The 19189-nt window shown below is 34.9% G+C and overlaps 2 protein-coding genes across 2 annotated transcripts; both read right to left on the bottom strand.

Moving 5' to 3' along the window:
* Positions 1–672: 672 nt before the first annotated feature.
* Positions 673–3717, bottom strand: LOC113772337 (transcription factor MYB58-like). Its single transcript, XM_027316930.1, has 3 exons — positions 3579–3717; positions 1812–1941; positions 673–1683 (listed from the first exon to the last, which is right to left on the bottom strand). The coding sequence occupies exons 1-3, from the start codon at positions 3715–3717 to the stop codon at positions 882–884; spliced, it is 1071 nt and encodes a 356-aa protein (XP_027172731.1). The 3' UTR covers positions 673–881.
* A 4329-nt stretch (positions 3718–8046) lies between these two features.
* LOC113770310 (ubiquitin-NEDD8-like protein RUB2) lies at positions 8047–11807 on the bottom strand. Its single transcript, XM_027314729.1, has 3 exons — positions 11502–11807; positions 8868–9127; positions 8047–8378 (listed from the first exon to the last, which is right to left on the bottom strand). Exons 1-3 carry the CDS (start codon positions 11592–11594, stop codon positions 8267–8269), a joined length of 465 nt encoding a protein of 154 aa, XP_027170530.1. The 5' UTR covers positions 11595–11807; the 3' UTR covers positions 8047–8266.
* Positions 11808–19189: the final 7382 nt, after the last annotated feature.

The raw sequence follows: 19189 nt of genomic DNA, 5'->3' as shown, positions 1-19189 counted from the left end.
GCTATACTCCACAGCTACCGGTCATAACATTTTAGGGATCATCAAAGAGTAAGTAGCGGTCCAGAAACAATTACTAGTAACACTGTAGCTCCTATGATTTTGCAGCCCCGCGAAAACAGAGAAATGGAAAGGCGTGCTCTTGTTCCCTGATTGACTTCTTCTGATTCGAGTTGAAGGGGTAAAAAAAAAAAAGAAAAAAAAAGAGGATATTTGTCAGCAACAAGAAGAATTGGATGATGCATGCTTTCAGAGCATTTTCAAACTGTAGAGCAGCAAAATCTGACCCCGCCCACTAATTTTTCCTCAAGATATCAACACCAACATCTAAGACTTTAGCAGCCATCTTCAATTCGTCTTTGTCCACAACGTTTTTTCCATTTTCATTGCCCATCATCACAGGGTATGGTTTCTACACGTAAATGTTTTTTCATGAAAACTAAAGATATCACTGCATCCGTCAACTTCAAGACTTGCCCGAACCTCCAGTTTCTTGGTACTATTATTTTCTAAAATGTGGGGACTGGGGAAGCTGTATTGTATAGACTATAAATTCTCCACATGCCTACGGTTACTGCTCAGTGCTGGTTAGTGAGGAATATCACCAACCCACTACTACTGGCTAGTTTCAGACTCAACACATAATGTCAATGGATACTGCATTACTGTGGTATCTCTTCGTCAGTCTTAGTCTAAGATACAATCTCTGGAGAATGACAGATACCAGATCATACATGAGAATGCCCTGTGTTTGTACTTTTTGTATGTATACCTCTGTTTCATGTGAAAGGATTCCTAGTTATTACTAATTCATTAGCTAGATAACAAAGTTTGTCAATGCTAAGTTCGGTGATCTCCACGAATCACAAGTTCCAAGTTTGACTTCAGATACCAAAGTTTTGAGGCGAAGAAGGCCACATTGAAAAGTAAGCCATAGCAGCTGGATCAAATTCTGGCCTAGACATCATCTCATCGTCTGAAGTATCTGTGACTAATTGCTGCTGCTGCTGTTCTGCGCCTGCACCCTTTTGTGGACATTCCCCATCATTGCCTCCAACGAGTCCAAGTTCATTTTCCAAGTATCTCAACCACCTCTTGTATTCATGAACTTCTTCCTGATGGTTTTCTCCCGAGTTTGAGCTCTGGGAGACCCCATATTCCTGCTGTGGTTGAGATTCAGTGGACTTATCCATAGGATCTAAACCGTCCAAAAAGTTCCAAAAATCAGCATCCGGCTCCAGTGGGATCTCCATGATATTCCCATCTTGAGCCATTTCTTTAGGTTCGTCGGTCGTGGTCTTTCGAACCTCAGGAGATGCCTTTGACTTAATGCAGCTGTCGAGCGAGCAGGTTTCTTCAGCAGGTTGGCTGAAGTTTTCCAGATTAGGTGCATTTGGATGAGTTGGCGAAGTGCACGGTTCCTGCTGCTCATCAACTTTGGAGTGTAGGCCCTCCTGATCGCCCCCAGGTCCTTTTTCCGTATTCAGGTCCCCGTAAGAGATGCAGGAACTGGAGGAAGGAGAAGGCGAAGCAGAATAACTTGTGAATGAGTTGCTAGTTTCAATTTTTTGATGACAGTTAGCATCATCATTTCCAAGAACCAGTCTTTTCTTCAAATGCGTATTCCAAACATTCTTGATCTCATTGTCAGTTCTTCCTGGTAAATGAGATGCAATTTTAGACCACCTGCCATCGGGAATGAGTTTGTCAAATAAAAAAAAAGGATCATACAGCATATAGCATATGGAGATAATGTAATAAAATTTGTCAAAAGTCAGCAAAAAGAAACTCAAAAACTGGTACTAGTATCATACTTGTTTCCCAGAGCGTTATGCAAGTTAATGATGGTTTGCTCTTCTTCAGGGGTGAAGTTGCCTCGCTTGACGTCAGGTCTTAGGTAATTAATCCACCTCAATCGACAGCTCTTTCCACATCGCAACAGCCCTGTGGCAGAGAGTAGAGTAGAGAAGAGAAGATTACTACTGTTACTAATCTACTGCTGCTGGTAATGACAGAAGTGAACATCATCATCATCATCATCATCACAATAACAAACAAAACAGTGATGAATATGGACTTTTTGTAGATTCCTGATTCTGTTTCTCCCCCACCCCCCAACCACTCTTCCTGGTCCTAGTTAACAAATACCGTAAGAGGTATTTTCACCGATTGACATACATTTCCTTGTGCACCCACCGAATATTAATTAGATGGAGATTTGGTACAGGACTGAATTATTAAGTCAGCTGTAGACCTCAGATGATTAAGTAAAAACTGGAGAATTTGAATTTTTTTTTTTGCTTTGGCAACGACTTATTCAGCTTTGAATAGACTGCCTCCACAGGAGCAGGCATTATAATATGGAGTAGCTTTTTTGTACGAAGGAAAGATTGAAATTGGACGACTAAAAATTATTCTGAAACTTAATACTTTAATAATAATAGCAGTACTCACCCGTTACCAGTTACCACTACATATCGACCAACAGTAGTAAACTGATGAGGACGGGACAGTCAAAGAGGATAAAAATTGCATTGGCAAAAAAAAAAAACCAATCTCACGAGCTGGCTGAACAGTTCCATTGAAGTCAAAATTTATTTGCAGAGGTTAAGTCTATTATTATTAACTAATTAATGAGGCATCAACAAAATCACGAAGCTACTATATACAGAAAACAAGCTGCGTAGGTTACGGATTTGTAATGCATTTCCAAAGCTTAGTTGCACCTCACAAATCATCTGAATAACGTGAAAAATAACATATTGAAAAATTAGCAATTTGAGTCGGTATAAACTCATCTCTAGTTTTGTTTGGAAGGAAAAGTCCACAACTAATTGGGGCCAGAGACAGGTGTATATTCCACCGTAAAAGCAAAGCCATTACCCTTTTTTGTTGTTGTTTTTGTTTGGGTGCCCGAGCGATAACACTCCATGAATAACCCATTTCTGCAACTACTACTAAGCATTGTGCAAATGTACAAGACAATGGCGGTGATTAAAGGGACGATACGATTCCAAAATGGTTTTGTGGAGATTTTATTTTGCATGGCAGGAAAGGACCGAAATGCAATGCAATGCAAGAGAAACAACAACTTAGCTAGCCCATGAATTCAATCTGCAGCACAACATCAACATTCCGGCGGACGCATGCGCGTAGGAAGGCCGACGACTACGCTCCTAAGCTCCTTTACTAGACACCGAGTGAAGTGCATAAGCCCAATTCAGATAGGGGACTCATGGGTCTCGAATCGAAGTGGATATACAGGTCTTAATTGAGGACTTCAAATGACGAAGGTTGAATTCCATTAATTTCCTCATCTTCTTCTTTCGCGTCGCCCGTTCCATTATGAAAATAGAACTCACAAACGACAGATGATCATCCAAAAAAAATGTGAAGAAGGGAGAGAGAGAGAGTTTGTACTTGTGCATCAATGAATGCATGGCTATTTGGTTGATGTTATACATACTTTTTTTCATTAAAAACAATTTTTTTTTTGATTAATTTGGCTGATGAGATCATGAGAGACACAAATTAAGGATGAATAAAAAAAAAAGGGGGGGAAGGGGTGGCTGATTGATTACCAGCTTGTTTTGGAAGAGCACGCCAGTTAGCATGGCCTTGCTTCTGAATGAAAGAGATGAGCCTATAATCCTCGGCAGGACTCCAAGGCCCCTTCTTGACTTTGCTCTTATCACAGCAAGGAGCCCTTCCCCTTCCCATCTGGAATCGGCTGGATTCGATGCAGTCAGCAAGAAAAGAACAGCACGTAAGTACTCCTAAAACAAAAGTGGCAGTGGATTGGCTAATTAATTAGCTGAGACAGAGAGAGATAGAGAGAGGAACGTCCTCAGTTGTCGTGGATCCTCCTCCTCAGTCTTCCCATGCTTTGTCTTTTTATCGCCGCCTAGCTGCTTCTCTCGTGCCCGCCCTTTATAGGTAGAGAGAATAATAATAATTACCAACCAGTATATGGCATGACCGACCAAACAAGGAAGTTCCCTCAAAATTATTTATTTGACATAATTATTGGATACTCAAAAAATTTCCCTTTTTTTTTTTTTACTATTTTCATATGGCAAATTTTGAAGCCTTCCTCCCATTGAAGATTTTGCCTTGCGTCTTATTTTGGTACTAAATTTTAATCATAAATATATACTTCCACCAATCCATCAAATTTGACAAAAAGGCTTTTAAACCACATTTAAATCACCTTAATTAGTCACCCCATCTCAGAGCGCCGTTGGTTTTATTTTTATTATTACTATTACTATTATTATTAATGACATCATCATTTTGTCATAAATCATTCCCTCTCTTATCCTAATTAATATCTTGCGATTCTTCCATTTCCATAATAAATCATGAAAGCCTTGCTGATTTTTATTTTTATTTTTTTTAAGATAATCAAACTTTACCTTAAAAGCTTCAAAATGTAGGACAATCAAGCTTATATACTATTCCAACCATAATTGTCATCTTCTCCACAATTATGTTGCTAGACTAAAAGGTCGACTACAGCTAGCTGTTGCCCTTGATACTTCTTCCTCAGCTTTAGCCTTTTTTTGGCTGGTATTAACTTAATAATCATGTTGGTATTTCTTTCATATGTTTTGTACATAATATTATGTTGCAAGCCTGTATATAATCGAGTCAAGATTAATTTTCATACACCTATATATATATATGTGTGTATGTATGAGTTGCAAGATGATGGAAAAAAATTGTCTTACAACTATTGCACCCGTAAATTTCTCGTCCATCTCTAGATTATTTTGTGAGTTCATTTACAAAAGGCGACTGCAAATCACATTTCTAAGCGATAGACAAACACAAACACGAAAATCCTTAAAATCAAAGAGGTGGATCGTCCTTTAGTTTATTTTTGTACCTTCAATCATATGTCGCTTAGTATAGGATTTTTCTTATTCTGTGGGTGGTATTAACTTAATTAATCGTCATATTGCGATTGTAGATGCTATTTACTTGATACTGGTTCCTGGAGCCAAGCAGTTGGTACAGGAGCTGATGAAGTCACATCACTTCCAACTTACGATCATTTCCACCAACATTAGTCCTTTTAAGGGGCCTACATTTGCATATACGAATTGTAATGCTTTCAAAAACACTTGAACATAACAACTACCGTTTACGTGGCAACACATGATGACTAATTAACTATCCTTCAGAGATATTGACTATGTGTGATCACAAGCATCACATCCACATTTGGTAGAAGAGACTTTGATATTCCCTGACGAAAGAATGCATGTACACTAATAAACAAGTGCAGTGTATTGCAGTTAAAAAGGAAGTTATGCATCCTAGGAAATTTATGCAGGCTGGTAGGGACTAAAGGACGCTTGCAGCCTTTGATACTAGCTAGTGGATTTCCATTCCAGCTCGGGCCGAAAAGGTTATCAGGTAGGCAAAAAAGCCAGTTCGTATTTATTTCTGAGTGATCCCTGCTTATTTCACCCTTATTGATATTATATTATGCGCAAAGAAGAAGATTACCAGCTTTAAAAGGCATTGTTACAGGGGGCGTAAACTTCAGAATCGAAGCCAGAGAAGAGGGCTCTTAGTTCGTGGAGAAAAAATCATTGCCATAGGACAAACTACATTAAACTCGCAGCTTAGACAAAATAATCGGCTGAAAATTTAGACGTGAAGTTTGATGCCAAGGAGGTCTTGATCTAGCGATTAAAGTTAAGGTTTCGGACATGGATTCAAATTTTTATTTTCCCCCCTCGCTTCTTAAATCCTAATCCTACCTGCTAAAATTTTTTTTGATGCATTTCTGTATCACCAAATAAAGAGAATTCTGAGATATTCGAATCCATCTGATTTGTTCTTTTTTTGATAAATTGGTGGTATTTGTTCCACAAAAGATCCCTGCCGATATGAAAAATCAAAAGCTTTTCGGGTTTTGTAGAGATTGAAAACACTTGTGTGTGTGTGTGTGTGTGTGTTAAGCACGCAAGACAAAATTCCAAATAGATATGGATCCAGTGAATTTGATCTTTCTTTGGCACGTCAAATGTCTTGACTCCTAAAAAAAGGTTACAGTTAGCACGTCGAAGAAAAGCAACCCAAAGATGTGTAATATTGGTGGAAGCAAATATTTGGCAAGAAGAAGCAATAACTAAATAGCAGAATCCACTCGAAATAAATTTCGTTCATGAGAAATATGTTAGCCCACAAAATGGATGTTCTTAAAATTCAGCAGATGAATGCCAATGTAGAACGAAGTTCATTCATGCGATGTTGTCGCGATTAGGTCAGCAATCGCGGAAGTGGGGATTTAGGTCACCGGCTCAAATTAGTGCATTTTGGACCGACCGTATTTATTTAGAGTTTAAAAAAAAGAGGCAGTAGTAGTAGCAGCAGAAAATTGCAAAAACAGAATTTGGAAAAAGTCTAACTTATGCAAAAGTCAGAGAAACATAAAAAAAAAAAATGAAATATGGTGATTAAATTAGTTACAAGTCATCCGGTTAGGAAGCCAACATTGGAAGGCTTTTACCATTCGATACCTAATTTTGACATCTTTCCTTTTGGGTAAGTAGAATATCACTAACCATGCAAAGACTTTTCACGACTAAAACTAAACAATTAGTAGTATAAAGCTGGCTAAGATGAAAGATTCATTCATCCACTACTTAGTGTATTAAGATGATGAGTTGCAGTATGCATGACGTCGGTCTTATGTGAAATAATGCAATTATGCACCCCCTTAATTTTTAGGAATATGGAATTTCTTATAGCAGTAGTAAGCAATTATTCACAACCAACACATCAGCTAATCTACTCAGTGAAGTGAAGAGTATCTCATCATCTCCTCTATACTACTTTTGGTCCTTTTTATTTATTTTTTTTTAAAAATAAAAAATAAAAAAAAAAGGATGTGCAACACAACCCGATTAGAGTCAGCCTTTGCGTCGTTCTTACCGGACATGCATGAAACAACACAGCCACACACGGAACCACCGTCGGTTATTGGTCCCGCAAGCCAAATACAGAAGCCAAATACAGAAGGTTTCCCGGATTAGAGCTGCATTGCACTTTCTTTGTTATACTTTGAAGATTTATATGGGCTGAACTTTTTAATACTACTACTACTACTACTAAGAATTAGAATCAGAAAGTGTAAAAATAAATAAATACGCGTCATATGGAGCCGGTGCTTTTTGGGTATCATACCGTTGTTGTTGTGGGATGTACAAACTACAAAGAGAGGTATCAATTGTTACATATCCCTTAGAACTCAAATTATGTCCCTTTACACGCCCAACGGAACTTGGAACACATCCATCAGTATCATTTTGAGCGAGGCTTTAGAAATTCACTTTTACACGCAACATGTACCCATTCGATTTCAAATTCTTCCTGGACGGAGGAAAAAAATACATCAAAGGGATAATCCAAGCCAGGTAGGTGTGATACGTTTTACCTAAAAAAGATGGAGGTTGGTAAGGTTAATAGCGACGGACAACAAGGGAAATGACCTGCAACCCCATTTCCGGAAGTGCAAAGAACTGCTGAATGCCGCTCTATCCCACAGACACCATAATGTAAAAACAAATTCAAATCCACCAAAACGCCGGATATTTTGACAATCAGTAGTACTGGTTCAGAACTTTGAAGCCCCAATTAGTCTCTAGTGGTACGGCCGGAATCCAACATAGCTCAACAATTTCTTCAGCCCGATGTGACTAATTAGATCTGTCACCCAATTGAATTGGTGAACACTGACCATCTCATGCAAGAAAGCCCCATACTCAACCACCATCATGGTATGGAAAAGCTTTAATAGGATAGACAACCAATTGAGTGACCAATTCCCAAGCATTCCCAATGAACCACAAAACAGCCAGGCCTTACTTTTCCACAACAAATGCAATTACACACGAGGGGGAAAAAAAAAACTTCTCTCTCCCTCGCCTTTCAAGGTTCTGACAGAACAAAAGCAGACTCTCAATCGGTTTCAGACAAGTATACCCCTTTCCAAATTTGAGCTCCAACATCACGAAACACGAATAACCTCAGAAGTAGAAAAAAACTGATCATGCCTTAGGAAAAGATAGCACAGCATCCAACATACAAAGCGAGAGATATAATTACCAGATGCCATGTAAAGCCACTATTTAGCATCTCAAAAATAAATTTCTTCATTTTTGCTGCAAGTGCACCTCAAACTCATAGTTCTACAAGAGCATATTCCCAAAGTATAAAGGTTGGACAAGTAAATTTGCAGAAAACCAACTAAGACCTAACAACCTCCACCTCTCAGAGCAAGAACAAGATGAAGAACAGAACCACCCTCAATGTTGTAGTCTTTAGCAGTTTTGTCATCCCCAAGCTGCTTGCCAGCATAGATGAGCCTGCAACAGAAAAGTACCTTAAGTAAGGATTTCAACTTTCTAACAAAATGGAATAACGATAGAAAGCTCTCAGAATATTTAAGTGTCAGTGTCCATTACAAATTCAAAAAATATACCCACAGTGACAGGTGCTTAGGAAGACGGAGCTTGTTTTGACTCAATGACATTTAGAGTTGACATTTTCAGACAATTAAACTGAAATGGTTCATTACCCATGGCATCACTAAAAGCCTAATAGAAAAGGAAGAAATCCTCCAAATCCGTGAAAGAACACTAGATTAAGCAGATACGTATTTAACTACTCAAATCACAAATAGAATCAATCAAATTACGACAAGTTCACAACAAAAATAACTTAGGAAGCAAGTAATATATGAAATTAACAAGAAGATCTCAGAAGCATCTAAACAAAATTTCTGTAAGAAATTAGAAGACTGAGATAGAAAACACTAGAACATCCACTCTATTCAGATTACAGCAATTCCAAACCTTTGCTGCACAGGGGGAATTCCTTCTTTCTCCTCCACCCGTTCCTTGATCCGATCAATTGTATCTGTTGGTTCAATGTCAATTTCAATTTCCTTTCCAGTAAGAGTCTTGACCTTGATCATTGTTCCTCCTCTTAGTCTCAAAACCAAATGAAGTGTTGATTCTTTCTGGATATTGTAATCAGCCAAAGTACGGCCATCTTCCAACTGCTTGCCAGCAAATATCAGTCTCTGCTGGTCAGGTGGAATACCTTCTTTGTCCTGATACCATAAAAATCATCTTGTTAGTCTCATTTACAAAGCATAACTTCAAAGTACCAGAAGAGAAGAACAAACTCTTAGCATTAGAAACACAGCACACCACAAAGGAAAATTAAACATATATTCACACACATAACAGAAAATTAAGTGGTCCAAGTAAAATCATTGGAAGTACCAAAAAAGAAGCATAAACTCTCAGCATTAGAAGCAAATTAACTCCCGAAAGGAAAAGTAAACATATAATAACTTATACAACAGAAAATTAAGTGGTCCAAGTTAAATCATTAGCCTCTATATTAGAATCAAAGTACTCCAGCGTACTTTTTGTGAACAGAACTACATCCCCATACAAAAGTATCCAATAGAAGGAAAGCAGCATAGCAAAGCAGAGAGGCAAGTGAAAATAACACCCTAAAGCATTTCTCTTTGTCCCAATGCACTCCAGTGGACATTCTATGATGTAACGATAGAAATTAAGTGCTCATCACCAAGAAGAAAAGTCTGCATAAGGATTTGAAAGAGGAAGCAGATATGGATAGTAAGTCGCCATCCTGATAGCACGCAAATTCATATGACAATAACACCAATATGCAACAAGTTACTCAGACTTAACTATCCCATAAAAATATGTTAAATATTGAATGCAAGACTAAGATCTAGAGTAGAGGTGTCATTCACAACTTAAATTATATTGATCCGTCCAAACCCGCCCACCAATAATACGCCCAAACTCGTCCATTAATTTTGAATGGGTCTAAATGGGTACCCAATTAAACCCATTTAACTAGTAGGTAGTGAGTTGACTCGGCTCATCCATTTATATACCCATTTAAAAATAATTATACATTTGCACCCAACTTTTAGTAAGCATTAAGCAAATAAATTTGAATTTCTTACCAATCTAATAACAATAAAACACCGTTATTTCTTTTCAAACAACATGCCAAAAAATAACAAATAAATAAATAGAATTTTAAGTGACTCATAAATGGATAATTGGGTGTATCCATACTCATTTATTAAATAGGCATAAATGGGTATCCATTCATATCCATTTATTTAAATTGATATAGATGGGTTGACCCAATTATACCTATTACCCAATTATGACTAGTCCAAACCCGTTCGAGTCGCCCATTTTGACACCTCTGATTCTCGAGGATGCCAATCATGTCGTTAGATTTCCTAAAAAAGAAATCAAATTTTGAACAGCACTGTCGATTGCTGAATTACCCAACTAAACGTTGTTGCACACATTTCATTACACTGAATGCCATCCAATACCAAAGATTTACAGCCTGTTTGTTCTTTGACGCACCAACTAGCACGAAACACTAGAAGGGAAGCTTCACTAAAACTAGTTACTCGTAGTATTGATATTAAAATGTCCAGTCTACAACCAAAGAAATGGTATAATAAATATCCAAAACCCAAAGGTAATCCGATCACAACTCCTGTGTCATCAACATGACAAATATATACCAGTCCAACAACGAAATAGAAACCATAAACAGTCAAATTTCCAAGAGTGAAACCATATAGCATCATATAGACTAAAAGCCAGTGATTTCAAGTGATCCAAGCTCATAACTATATTTATTATAGTGCATAAAAAGGATTGGGTCAGATAGCATTGGCTTTACCAAAAGAAAAGCACCTTACCAAATGGTATATAGTTCAAAGACAAATGTATATTGCATTCAATTTTGACTTGCAAAAACAAATATAAGAAGAAGAACCAGACCAATCACAGCATTTAAAGATAAAATCCAACATGCAGAATGTTATGTTGCACAAGGAGAGAACCAATTAATAAGGGCAGCCTTCATTGAAATAATAGCCTAAGTTAAAAGTACGAACCCAGTATGATTTTGTCGCTTAGAACAATGTATTTGCTACGAGTTCCCAGGTCGATAATCCATGCAGCTGAAGGAACTGATAAAACCAATTTATAAAATGAAATTGGTGTGACAACTGGTAAAATCAATCTCAAAGCGGCTTGTCCTACTAATTCTCGGTGTTGACACAATATAAACTGGTTCAAATTTAAGGTCCATTACAGTCATCCAATAAGTTAGTTTATCACTATCGAAAACCCTAGTCCAATTAAAAACAGCAGAACAGCATCTCCTTTTTTTTTATTTTAAGAAACACTAACAAAACCTTTACTCTTGACAAAATTACTTATCAGATTCCACAATAAGATGTACAAAAATCACATCCGAGTTTAACTAAGAGCAACAGTGGACACTTAAAGTAGCAAAAAAAGTGATAATATATAAGAATTTGTAGTTATAAACAAAGCAAATACTCCACTACAAAACTATTAGGTTGATAAATAAGTCGGGGATAGGAATAGGTATAGAGATTGGACCTGAATCTTGGCCTTGACATTGTCTATGGTGTCGCTGCTTTCAACTTCGAGGGTGATGGTTTTCCCGGTTAGGGTTTTCACGAAGATCTGCATGATCGATGATGATGATGTTGTTCTTGTGGTGGATGCTCTGTCCCTTTGTCTTCTCTTCTCCTCTTCTCCTCTGTTTGGAATTTGAATTTGATAGCAGCAAAATTACGCTAACGCTGCTCTGTCTTCCAATGCATCTTAATTCTTATACATACTCGATCCATTGGATTGGAGACCGTGTCCATAATTACGTTTAGACCCCTGATACTATGAAAATACGAAATTAGCGCCCCATCCCATCTCAGCAGAGCTTTTAACGAACCTTAACTGTTTGCAAAACGATTTTGATCCTGATCGTATAATAAACAAACGAATCGAATTCCACCACAATATTAGAATTAAGCCATCGTGAACCTATTCACGAACTATTTAAATAGATTCATCGACAAATATTTAATTATAAAAAGTAAGCAATACAAATATAAATATATTTAATATTATTAAATATATGTATATATACCGTGTATTTCCTTTAAAAAAAAGTAATTATACATAAAAATAGTATTATTTATTTTCTAAAACAAAGAATATAATTAAATTTATTCTAATTTGTGTATTATTTGTATAAAATCAAATTTAATCATTTTTAAACTCGAGTTCAAGACTTGTTTAGTTTAACAAGTTGAGTTCGAATTCAAACTCAAACATCTATACAAATTAACAAATCAAATATAAGCAATATTTGTAACTCGTTTAATATTAGACCCAACTCGAATCCTGTTCCTATACTATGCGAATAAGACCTAAACACTGGCTCGTTTGAATTACTATTTTTAGGAGTTTTGTTAAAAAATCTACTGTAGCGATTAAATGTATGTAAGGTAAAATGATAATTGGAAAATGTATTCACGAAAAAAGTAAGAATTTTTTTGTTATAAATCACAATCACTCTATGAAAACGAAAGGACAAATTATAACATAGTAGTTTTACTTTCATTCCTAAAAGCATAGGGAATCAAGCTACAACTTCCATCCCAAAAAAAAAAATGAAAAACATCGTACGGCTAAAGGATGTGATTGAGATTTCAACAAATGAAAAAGGAGAAAGAAAGGCAGCAGAGTGTTTAATAACCCAGCCTATAACAGTGTAGGAGACGAATTAAAAATGTAACTCACATAATATTCCGGCTATGGGCCAATGGGGATTGCGTCGGCATGCTAAAGTAAATATTGTCCAATTCAGTTGCCTATACAAATTGAAGCCAAAATTGTCAAAGTCTCGCAACGAGTGCTCCACCAAAGTCTAAACTCGCAAAGAGTAGTTGCGGTTCCCAAGGAAAACACTAGGGGCCTATTTCATAATTTTAATTAATACTAAAAATTATTTTATTCAGAACTTTTTGAATTCAACGTGTTTAATAATAGAAATGTATTTAATTTCATTATAAAAAAGTCTTACCACTTAATCTATTAAGCACTATTTAATTTGTGCAGAAAATTTTATGTGAAATTTTCGCACTAAATTTTCTGAATTGACTATACGTACTACACTTCTCACACATATAACACATTTTCGTGCATTTTTGTTCTCCTTTTGTTTGACACATATGCACGTGTGCGCGCACTCACACACACAAATACACAAACTTAATACACTACCTCTAAATTGTTTCATTGTGTTTTCTCTCCTGCACACACACATATACACATTTTTTCTCTCTCCAAATACACAAATATAGGAAATTATTTTTAAAGACAAAAACATATTGTTCGATATTTCAATTCAATATTGTAATTCAATTAGTTATCAAATATATATATAATTTAATCAATTCAACAACTTAAATTTTTCAACACTTAATTTTCAAAATTTGAATTCAAATTTCAGACTTCAGTTTATCAAATGGGTCCTAAAACCAAAAAAATCTATCCTCAAAACCACCTTATATTTCCATCAACTATTAAAAATTTGTTGTTGAAAATAACAAATATCAATGTTTTAGAATCAAGTGTATTTTTTAAAAATTAAAAAAAAACGCTGAATGACATACGAATTTTAAGCACATATTCAAAATATTTTTATTATTTATGCAGGGGAACATCACTTTGTCTATAGTTTTCGTCAAAGAAATTAAGTACAATTTTAAGAAAGCATCAAACGATATGGTACTGCGTTTGATCTATAAGGAAGTATACGGGGATTGTGATTTTTACCATGCGTATGAAATACGAATTTAAGCGTGTTTAATGACGAAAAGCGGAAGGAAAGAATGTTAGACAAAATAAAAAATCATACATATAAAAACATCAAAGTAAATGCTAGGCATACACGGTTTCCTATGTATGTATATATATATATATACATATTTAGAGAGGACATAATAGTCAAATCCATATATATTTTTTAGGCAGGGAAAAAATCAAATGCAAGTGATTAAACCAAACATTATATAACATTGCAGTGTATAGTTGAGTAGGATTTGACTATTATGTCCTCCCATATACAATCGATTTATATTCCACATGATTATCAAGCTTTTAAGTGATATTTACGCCACTCACAAGTGTAATTACAATACTCTTCGTCTTCTTCTATAATTTTTATAGTTTCAATAAAAGAGAGTCTTAATGCTAAAGATAATTGGTTTGGGAAGCTGTTAATAGTGAATATGATTAGTTCTGATTCATATTTTCAGCCCGTTACAAAATTAATTGTAGTGCTCCTGAGCTTCTTGACAATAGTGCTTGTGCTCCATGTTTTGTTATGGGCATTTGACAGGTATGCTTATTTACTTTGTCTCTTTTTTGCAGTTTTGGAAATTTAGTTGATATAATAAAAATTATGAGTTTTCTACCCCTAATATTTTATCAGTAATTATTATATGATTGTGAAAATTTCATTATGGGATACATAATATATACATACAAATATTCATAAGAATTTTCTTATATTTTCTAACTATATTTTCAAAATATGAAGTTCGTGGGCGCAATTGGTTAAACTGTGAGTAAAAATAGATTATTTGTTGACTGCAATTTCATGATTAATATAAAATCTAAATCTGACCTTATAGTCGATACATATTAATTGTTGATTGGATATGGCCATGATTGTGTTATAATGGTACAGTAACAAAGGTAACGATGTCTTTGCTATAGTTGTTGTTTTATAATGGTATGATTATTTATTACAATCATATTTCATTCGCTTATAAACTTGTTTTCCTTTATAATATTGTGGATTTGACCAATTTACTTATAATTTCATGCACTTCAATTGATTCAATTAAACCTATTACTATGCAGTTCTAAATTTACTATCTCTTTTATAATTTTATCTGAATAAATATTTCATCACACAGGTTAAAACTCTCACGCTTAGCGCGGACTTCCTCTCTAGTGTTATGTAGAAAAAACACATGTTCATATTTGTGGTCCTTATTATTATTGCTTCAATTTAACCCTATTATTTAATAAGTTCCTCTAATACACATCAACCAATTAGATGGATAAAGGGATGAGTTTGATGGTTCGAATAAGAGAGTGTAAATGAGAGATCACGTATTCAAGCCCTCCCACTTCAAAAAAATCATGATTTAGATGTTTTAACAAGTGTCTATCGAGCACTTATTATAAAAAAAAGGTAAAATACAAAAAAAAACTTATTGTGGTTTGCTAAATGTTCAATTTAACTCCCTTTGGGTTGAAAACCTACACTATAACTCCATATAATTTTAACTAAGTTGAAAATTGGACGGAAAGCATTCAATCTAACGATTGTGTGTAAAATGTCAATATTGTCCTAACTATACGTGAGATGTCTTCCATTCAATTTTTAATTTAGTCGAAACCGTAAGGAGTCATAATGTAATTTTTTAAACTAGAGGGAGTTAAATTAAACATTCGACAAACTACAGGGAGTTTAAGATGCTTTCCGTTCAAATTTTAATTTAGTAAAAATTGTAGGGAGTCATAATGTAATTTTTTAAACCTGAGGAAGTTAAATTAAATATTCGACAAACTATAGGAAGTTCATTTTTAAAGGGGCAATATTGATATTTTACACACAATCGTTAGATTTGATGTTTTCTATTCAAATTTTAATTTAATCAAAATCACAGGAAATTATAGTGTAGGTTTTAAAATTCGAGAGAGTTAAATTGAACATTTGTCAAACCACAATGAGCTGTTTGGTATTTTACACTAAAAAAAAACCATACTTTAATCTTTCATCCTAAGAAAAAAAAGGCAAAGAAGAAGACATAGAAAAAAAGGCAGAAGAAGAAGACGAATGCGATTAGAAGGAATTGGGGGATGATGTAAGACATTGGTCAGCGCAAGATGTTTCTTTCAGCGTAATAAATGCTGCATTGATTTTGCTTATGTTATGAGGTCCTGACTGATGACAAGGTGGTCTTTTGGCATTTCATCTTCATCTCAAGGGTGAAGTAAAATCACAATAATAGAAGGAAAGAGATGAGAGAATTCTCGGAAATTATTAATTTCCTTCATAGATGCGAATTGAAAGCCATTAAATATGAATCCATAAATCTTCACACTTACTTTCACTCCGCATTGGGTAGTGCACACCTGTACCGTTTGGCATTGAAGTCTTTTTACTCGATCGACAACAAGAGGCGCTATCAAAACTTCTACTTCAATGACCTGCTTTCTTTATCGTGCTTCATGCTGGGTAATATAGCAATATATATATATATATATATATATTATTAAGTTGATTTTTTTAACAAATTGGAGTCTATCATCATATTTAAAGGAATTGAATTAGATGCGGATATGAGACACTAGCACTTAAAGTCACGCTCTAACACACACGTGTGAAGTTAACAAAAAGTATATTTATCAAAATTATCTCATTAAAAAGTTTTTTTTTAATGAATTTTATTAAATTTCATTATAATGTAGATAATCAAATAGAAAAGATGAAGAAAATGAAGCAAACTACATGGAGTTGGGAGTTGGTGTGAGGAAGTTGTAGTGAATGGATAACTAAACAAATAATTATCTGCTGATTATGGACGGAGCAAATTGGGATAAATTTCTCCTTGTAATCAAGAAGGATATATAAAGAATTTCAGAAGTGACGCTGCATGGTTACATTATCCAATGACGCTTTTCCTTTATGTACTGTATAGACATTTCAATTAAAATAGTAAAAGGGAATAAGTCTTAACATTTTCAGTTAACGAATCTCCATGATCTACGCTGGACATGAGTAATAATTGACGGCGTACCTGTCAGGATTCCCGTATACAACAGGAGATTAAAAAAGTTTCAGTCGCCGCTTTCGTCCATCGGGCATGCATATAAGATAAACCTCCCAGAAAATGACTAGCAAACAACCACGTACTGCCCCGGGGTGGGGGGTATGCACCTAATGATTTCTCTGGAGTAATTTTGAGTCCCACAAAAGCAACCGATTCAACTTTTTATAGACACGATTCCCTCAAAAAAAAAAAAAAAATTTTTTTTAATATACATGGTTGACTTTTTTTGCTAGAAAAAGCGACGGAAAATATATGAGATTTCACCTACGCTTAATGGTGAAAATTTTCTATATAGTACTATGAGATATGTAACTTTCCATTCTTTATAGTGAAATTTATTACGATAAAAAAATTAATTAAAAACTAACATTGCATAATTTTTTTTTCTTGACAAACGTTAATTGTTTTATATTTACACTTCTCATGCACTGATTATCTGTATCATTAGTATCAATACTTGTAAAACGTGTTGATTTACAATAGTGGGGTATAGACTTAGCACACTCCTCGTTTATTTGTCCAAAGTTGCAGCAGTGCTACATTTTTCTTATTTATGTTTCATTTCATCTTGCACATTGTCCTTCTTATTTACATCAATTTCATATTCTATTGCTTACTATTGTGCAGGATATGGACCCAAAAATAAGGTAAAATAAAAGAAGAAGTTATGGTTACGAGATATAAAAGTGCGTTGACCACGAAACTTTGGACTTCCTTTGTACAGATTAAAATAAAAAAAGGGAAATAAAAGGCTGAGAAATTTCATTTGTAAAAGGAAAAATCGTTCAAAACGTCCCTCACATTTTGTAAAATAATTTTTTTTCATCTCTCACTTTTAAAGATGTACTTTTACAATCCCTTACAAATTCACATCGATCAAATTTGATTCATATCTAGGTTTTCAACTGATCTTTGGTTAGAATCCATCACGTGCCTTGCGCGTCATTATTTTTGAAGGGCAAAATTATCAAATCAAAATTTACATAATCCAATCCACAATCCCTCACATTTTACAAAATGAATTTTTTCATCTCTAATATTTTACAAAATAAAAATTTTCATCTCTCATTGATCACGTGTACGAATAAAAAGATTCAAAAGTTAATGAAATAGCGATGTTTCTATGCAAAAAAAAAAAAAAAGGATAGATCCGAAAATCTCAACAAATGCCATGCCACAGGGGTTGACAAGTACTGTAAATTCTCCTACTTCTAACTTCTTCACCTGGTACCGCAAAGAATAAAAAAGTAAAAGGAAAATATAGTACTATTAGTATGTACCTGGGATAAGGAGAGCAGGAGAGGGGTGCTGGAGGTGTGTGACAATCGACAATCCACGATGAACAATCAAGGATCTGATTCAAAAAAATAAAAAATAAAAAAATCAAAGATCCAACGGGCAGGGCAAGGAAGGATCCAAGTAGCAATAGGGAGACCATTTTATTTTTTATTTTTTATTTTTTGTTTGTTGGAAGAAAAGCAGTAGAGGGACTTAAAACAAGTCATTACCATCATTAATGCCGTATGATATCCATCCGGGGAAAGTGCCAAAAAGGTCCGTGTAATGTTTTAAATGCAAATGGTAGGCAGCCAAAGAGCGAGCCCATTGGCATTAAGATGGTAATGGCGTATTCTAATTCATATACTTCTATTTGTATTTTCTGTGCATGCATTAAATTACAGCTGTCCGCTAGTGTTCTCGTCGCATTTAATGCCGCCATTACTCACGGCCCCCCCTATTCCTCTCTCCTTTCCTTCTAAGGTTGAATTTTCCCTTCACCCACCGTTTAACATTTAATGCCCCCTCTTTAATACACCTCCCTATCTCCTTAAATGAATTCAAATCCTTTTTGCTACTTCCAAATAACTCCCTAATAATTCTAAATTATTGTTATTCCATAATTATCTCCTTTATTGCTTTTATTTTTTTTCCTTGTACATGCCATTCATTACATTGGCCTCGCCAAATGTTTTGGATATTTACATAACCTTCCACATACTTTTCAAAATAAAATTATTGACACCCCCTATTATTAGCATTATAATTCAATTTAGAGCCACTCCCTTTCTATATCAATCATGGAAAGCTTAGCTCCACCGCCCATTTTTTTTTTAAAAATTTTGCGACTTCTTTTTTTCAATATAAGTGAGAGGATTTGAACCTCAAAATTTCTTATTTACAACTCCTTTCATCTTACCACTTAATCTAACCCTTCCTCCGTTTACCTAAAATAATTGATATCTTAGTTGCTCACTCGTCTTGAAAGTAAGCAAGGTTATGTATTCTGTAGCTGCACATTCTTCTTTCTAGGCTCGGCAAAGTCTATCAATTTAGGAAGACTTTTTCACACACACACACATATATGTATAT

The sequence above is a fragment of the Coffea eugenioides genome, chromosome 5 (genome assembly GCF_003713205.1).
Source record: "Coffea eugenioides isolate CCC68of chromosome 5, Ceug_1.0, whole genome shotgun sequence".
Lineage (NCBI taxonomy): Eukaryota > Viridiplantae > Streptophyta > Magnoliopsida > Gentianales > Rubiaceae > Coffea > Coffea eugenioides.
Note: the sequence above shows the minus strand (reverse complement) of the source record. Positions and strands in the feature narration are given on the sequence as shown.

Coding starts and splice junctions, on each gene's coding strand:
- LOC113772337 (XM_027316930.1), bottom strand. CDS start 3,717: ATGGGAAGGGGAAGGGCTCCTTGCTGTGATAAGAGCAAAGTCAAGAAG. Junction 1,942..3,578: donor TGCTCTTCCAAAACAAGCTG/GTAATCAATCAG, acceptor TCTCTGCCACAG/GGCTGTTGCGATGTGGAAAG. Junction 1,684..1,811: donor CATAACGCTCTGGGAAACAA/GTATGATACTAG, acceptor TCCCGATGGCAG/GTGGTCTAAAATTGCATCTC.
- LOC113770310 (XM_027314729.1), bottom strand. CDS start 11,594: ATGCAGATCTTCGTGAAAACCCTAACCGGGAAAACCATCACCCTCGAA. Junction 9,128..11,501: donor ATGTCAAGGCCAAGATTCAG/GTCCAATCTCTA, acceptor TTATGGTATCAG/GACAAAGAAGGTATTCCACC. Junction 8,379..8,867: donor ATTCCCCCTGTGCAGCAAAG/GTTTGGAATTGC, acceptor TTTCTGTTGCAG/GCTCATCTATGCTGGCAAGC.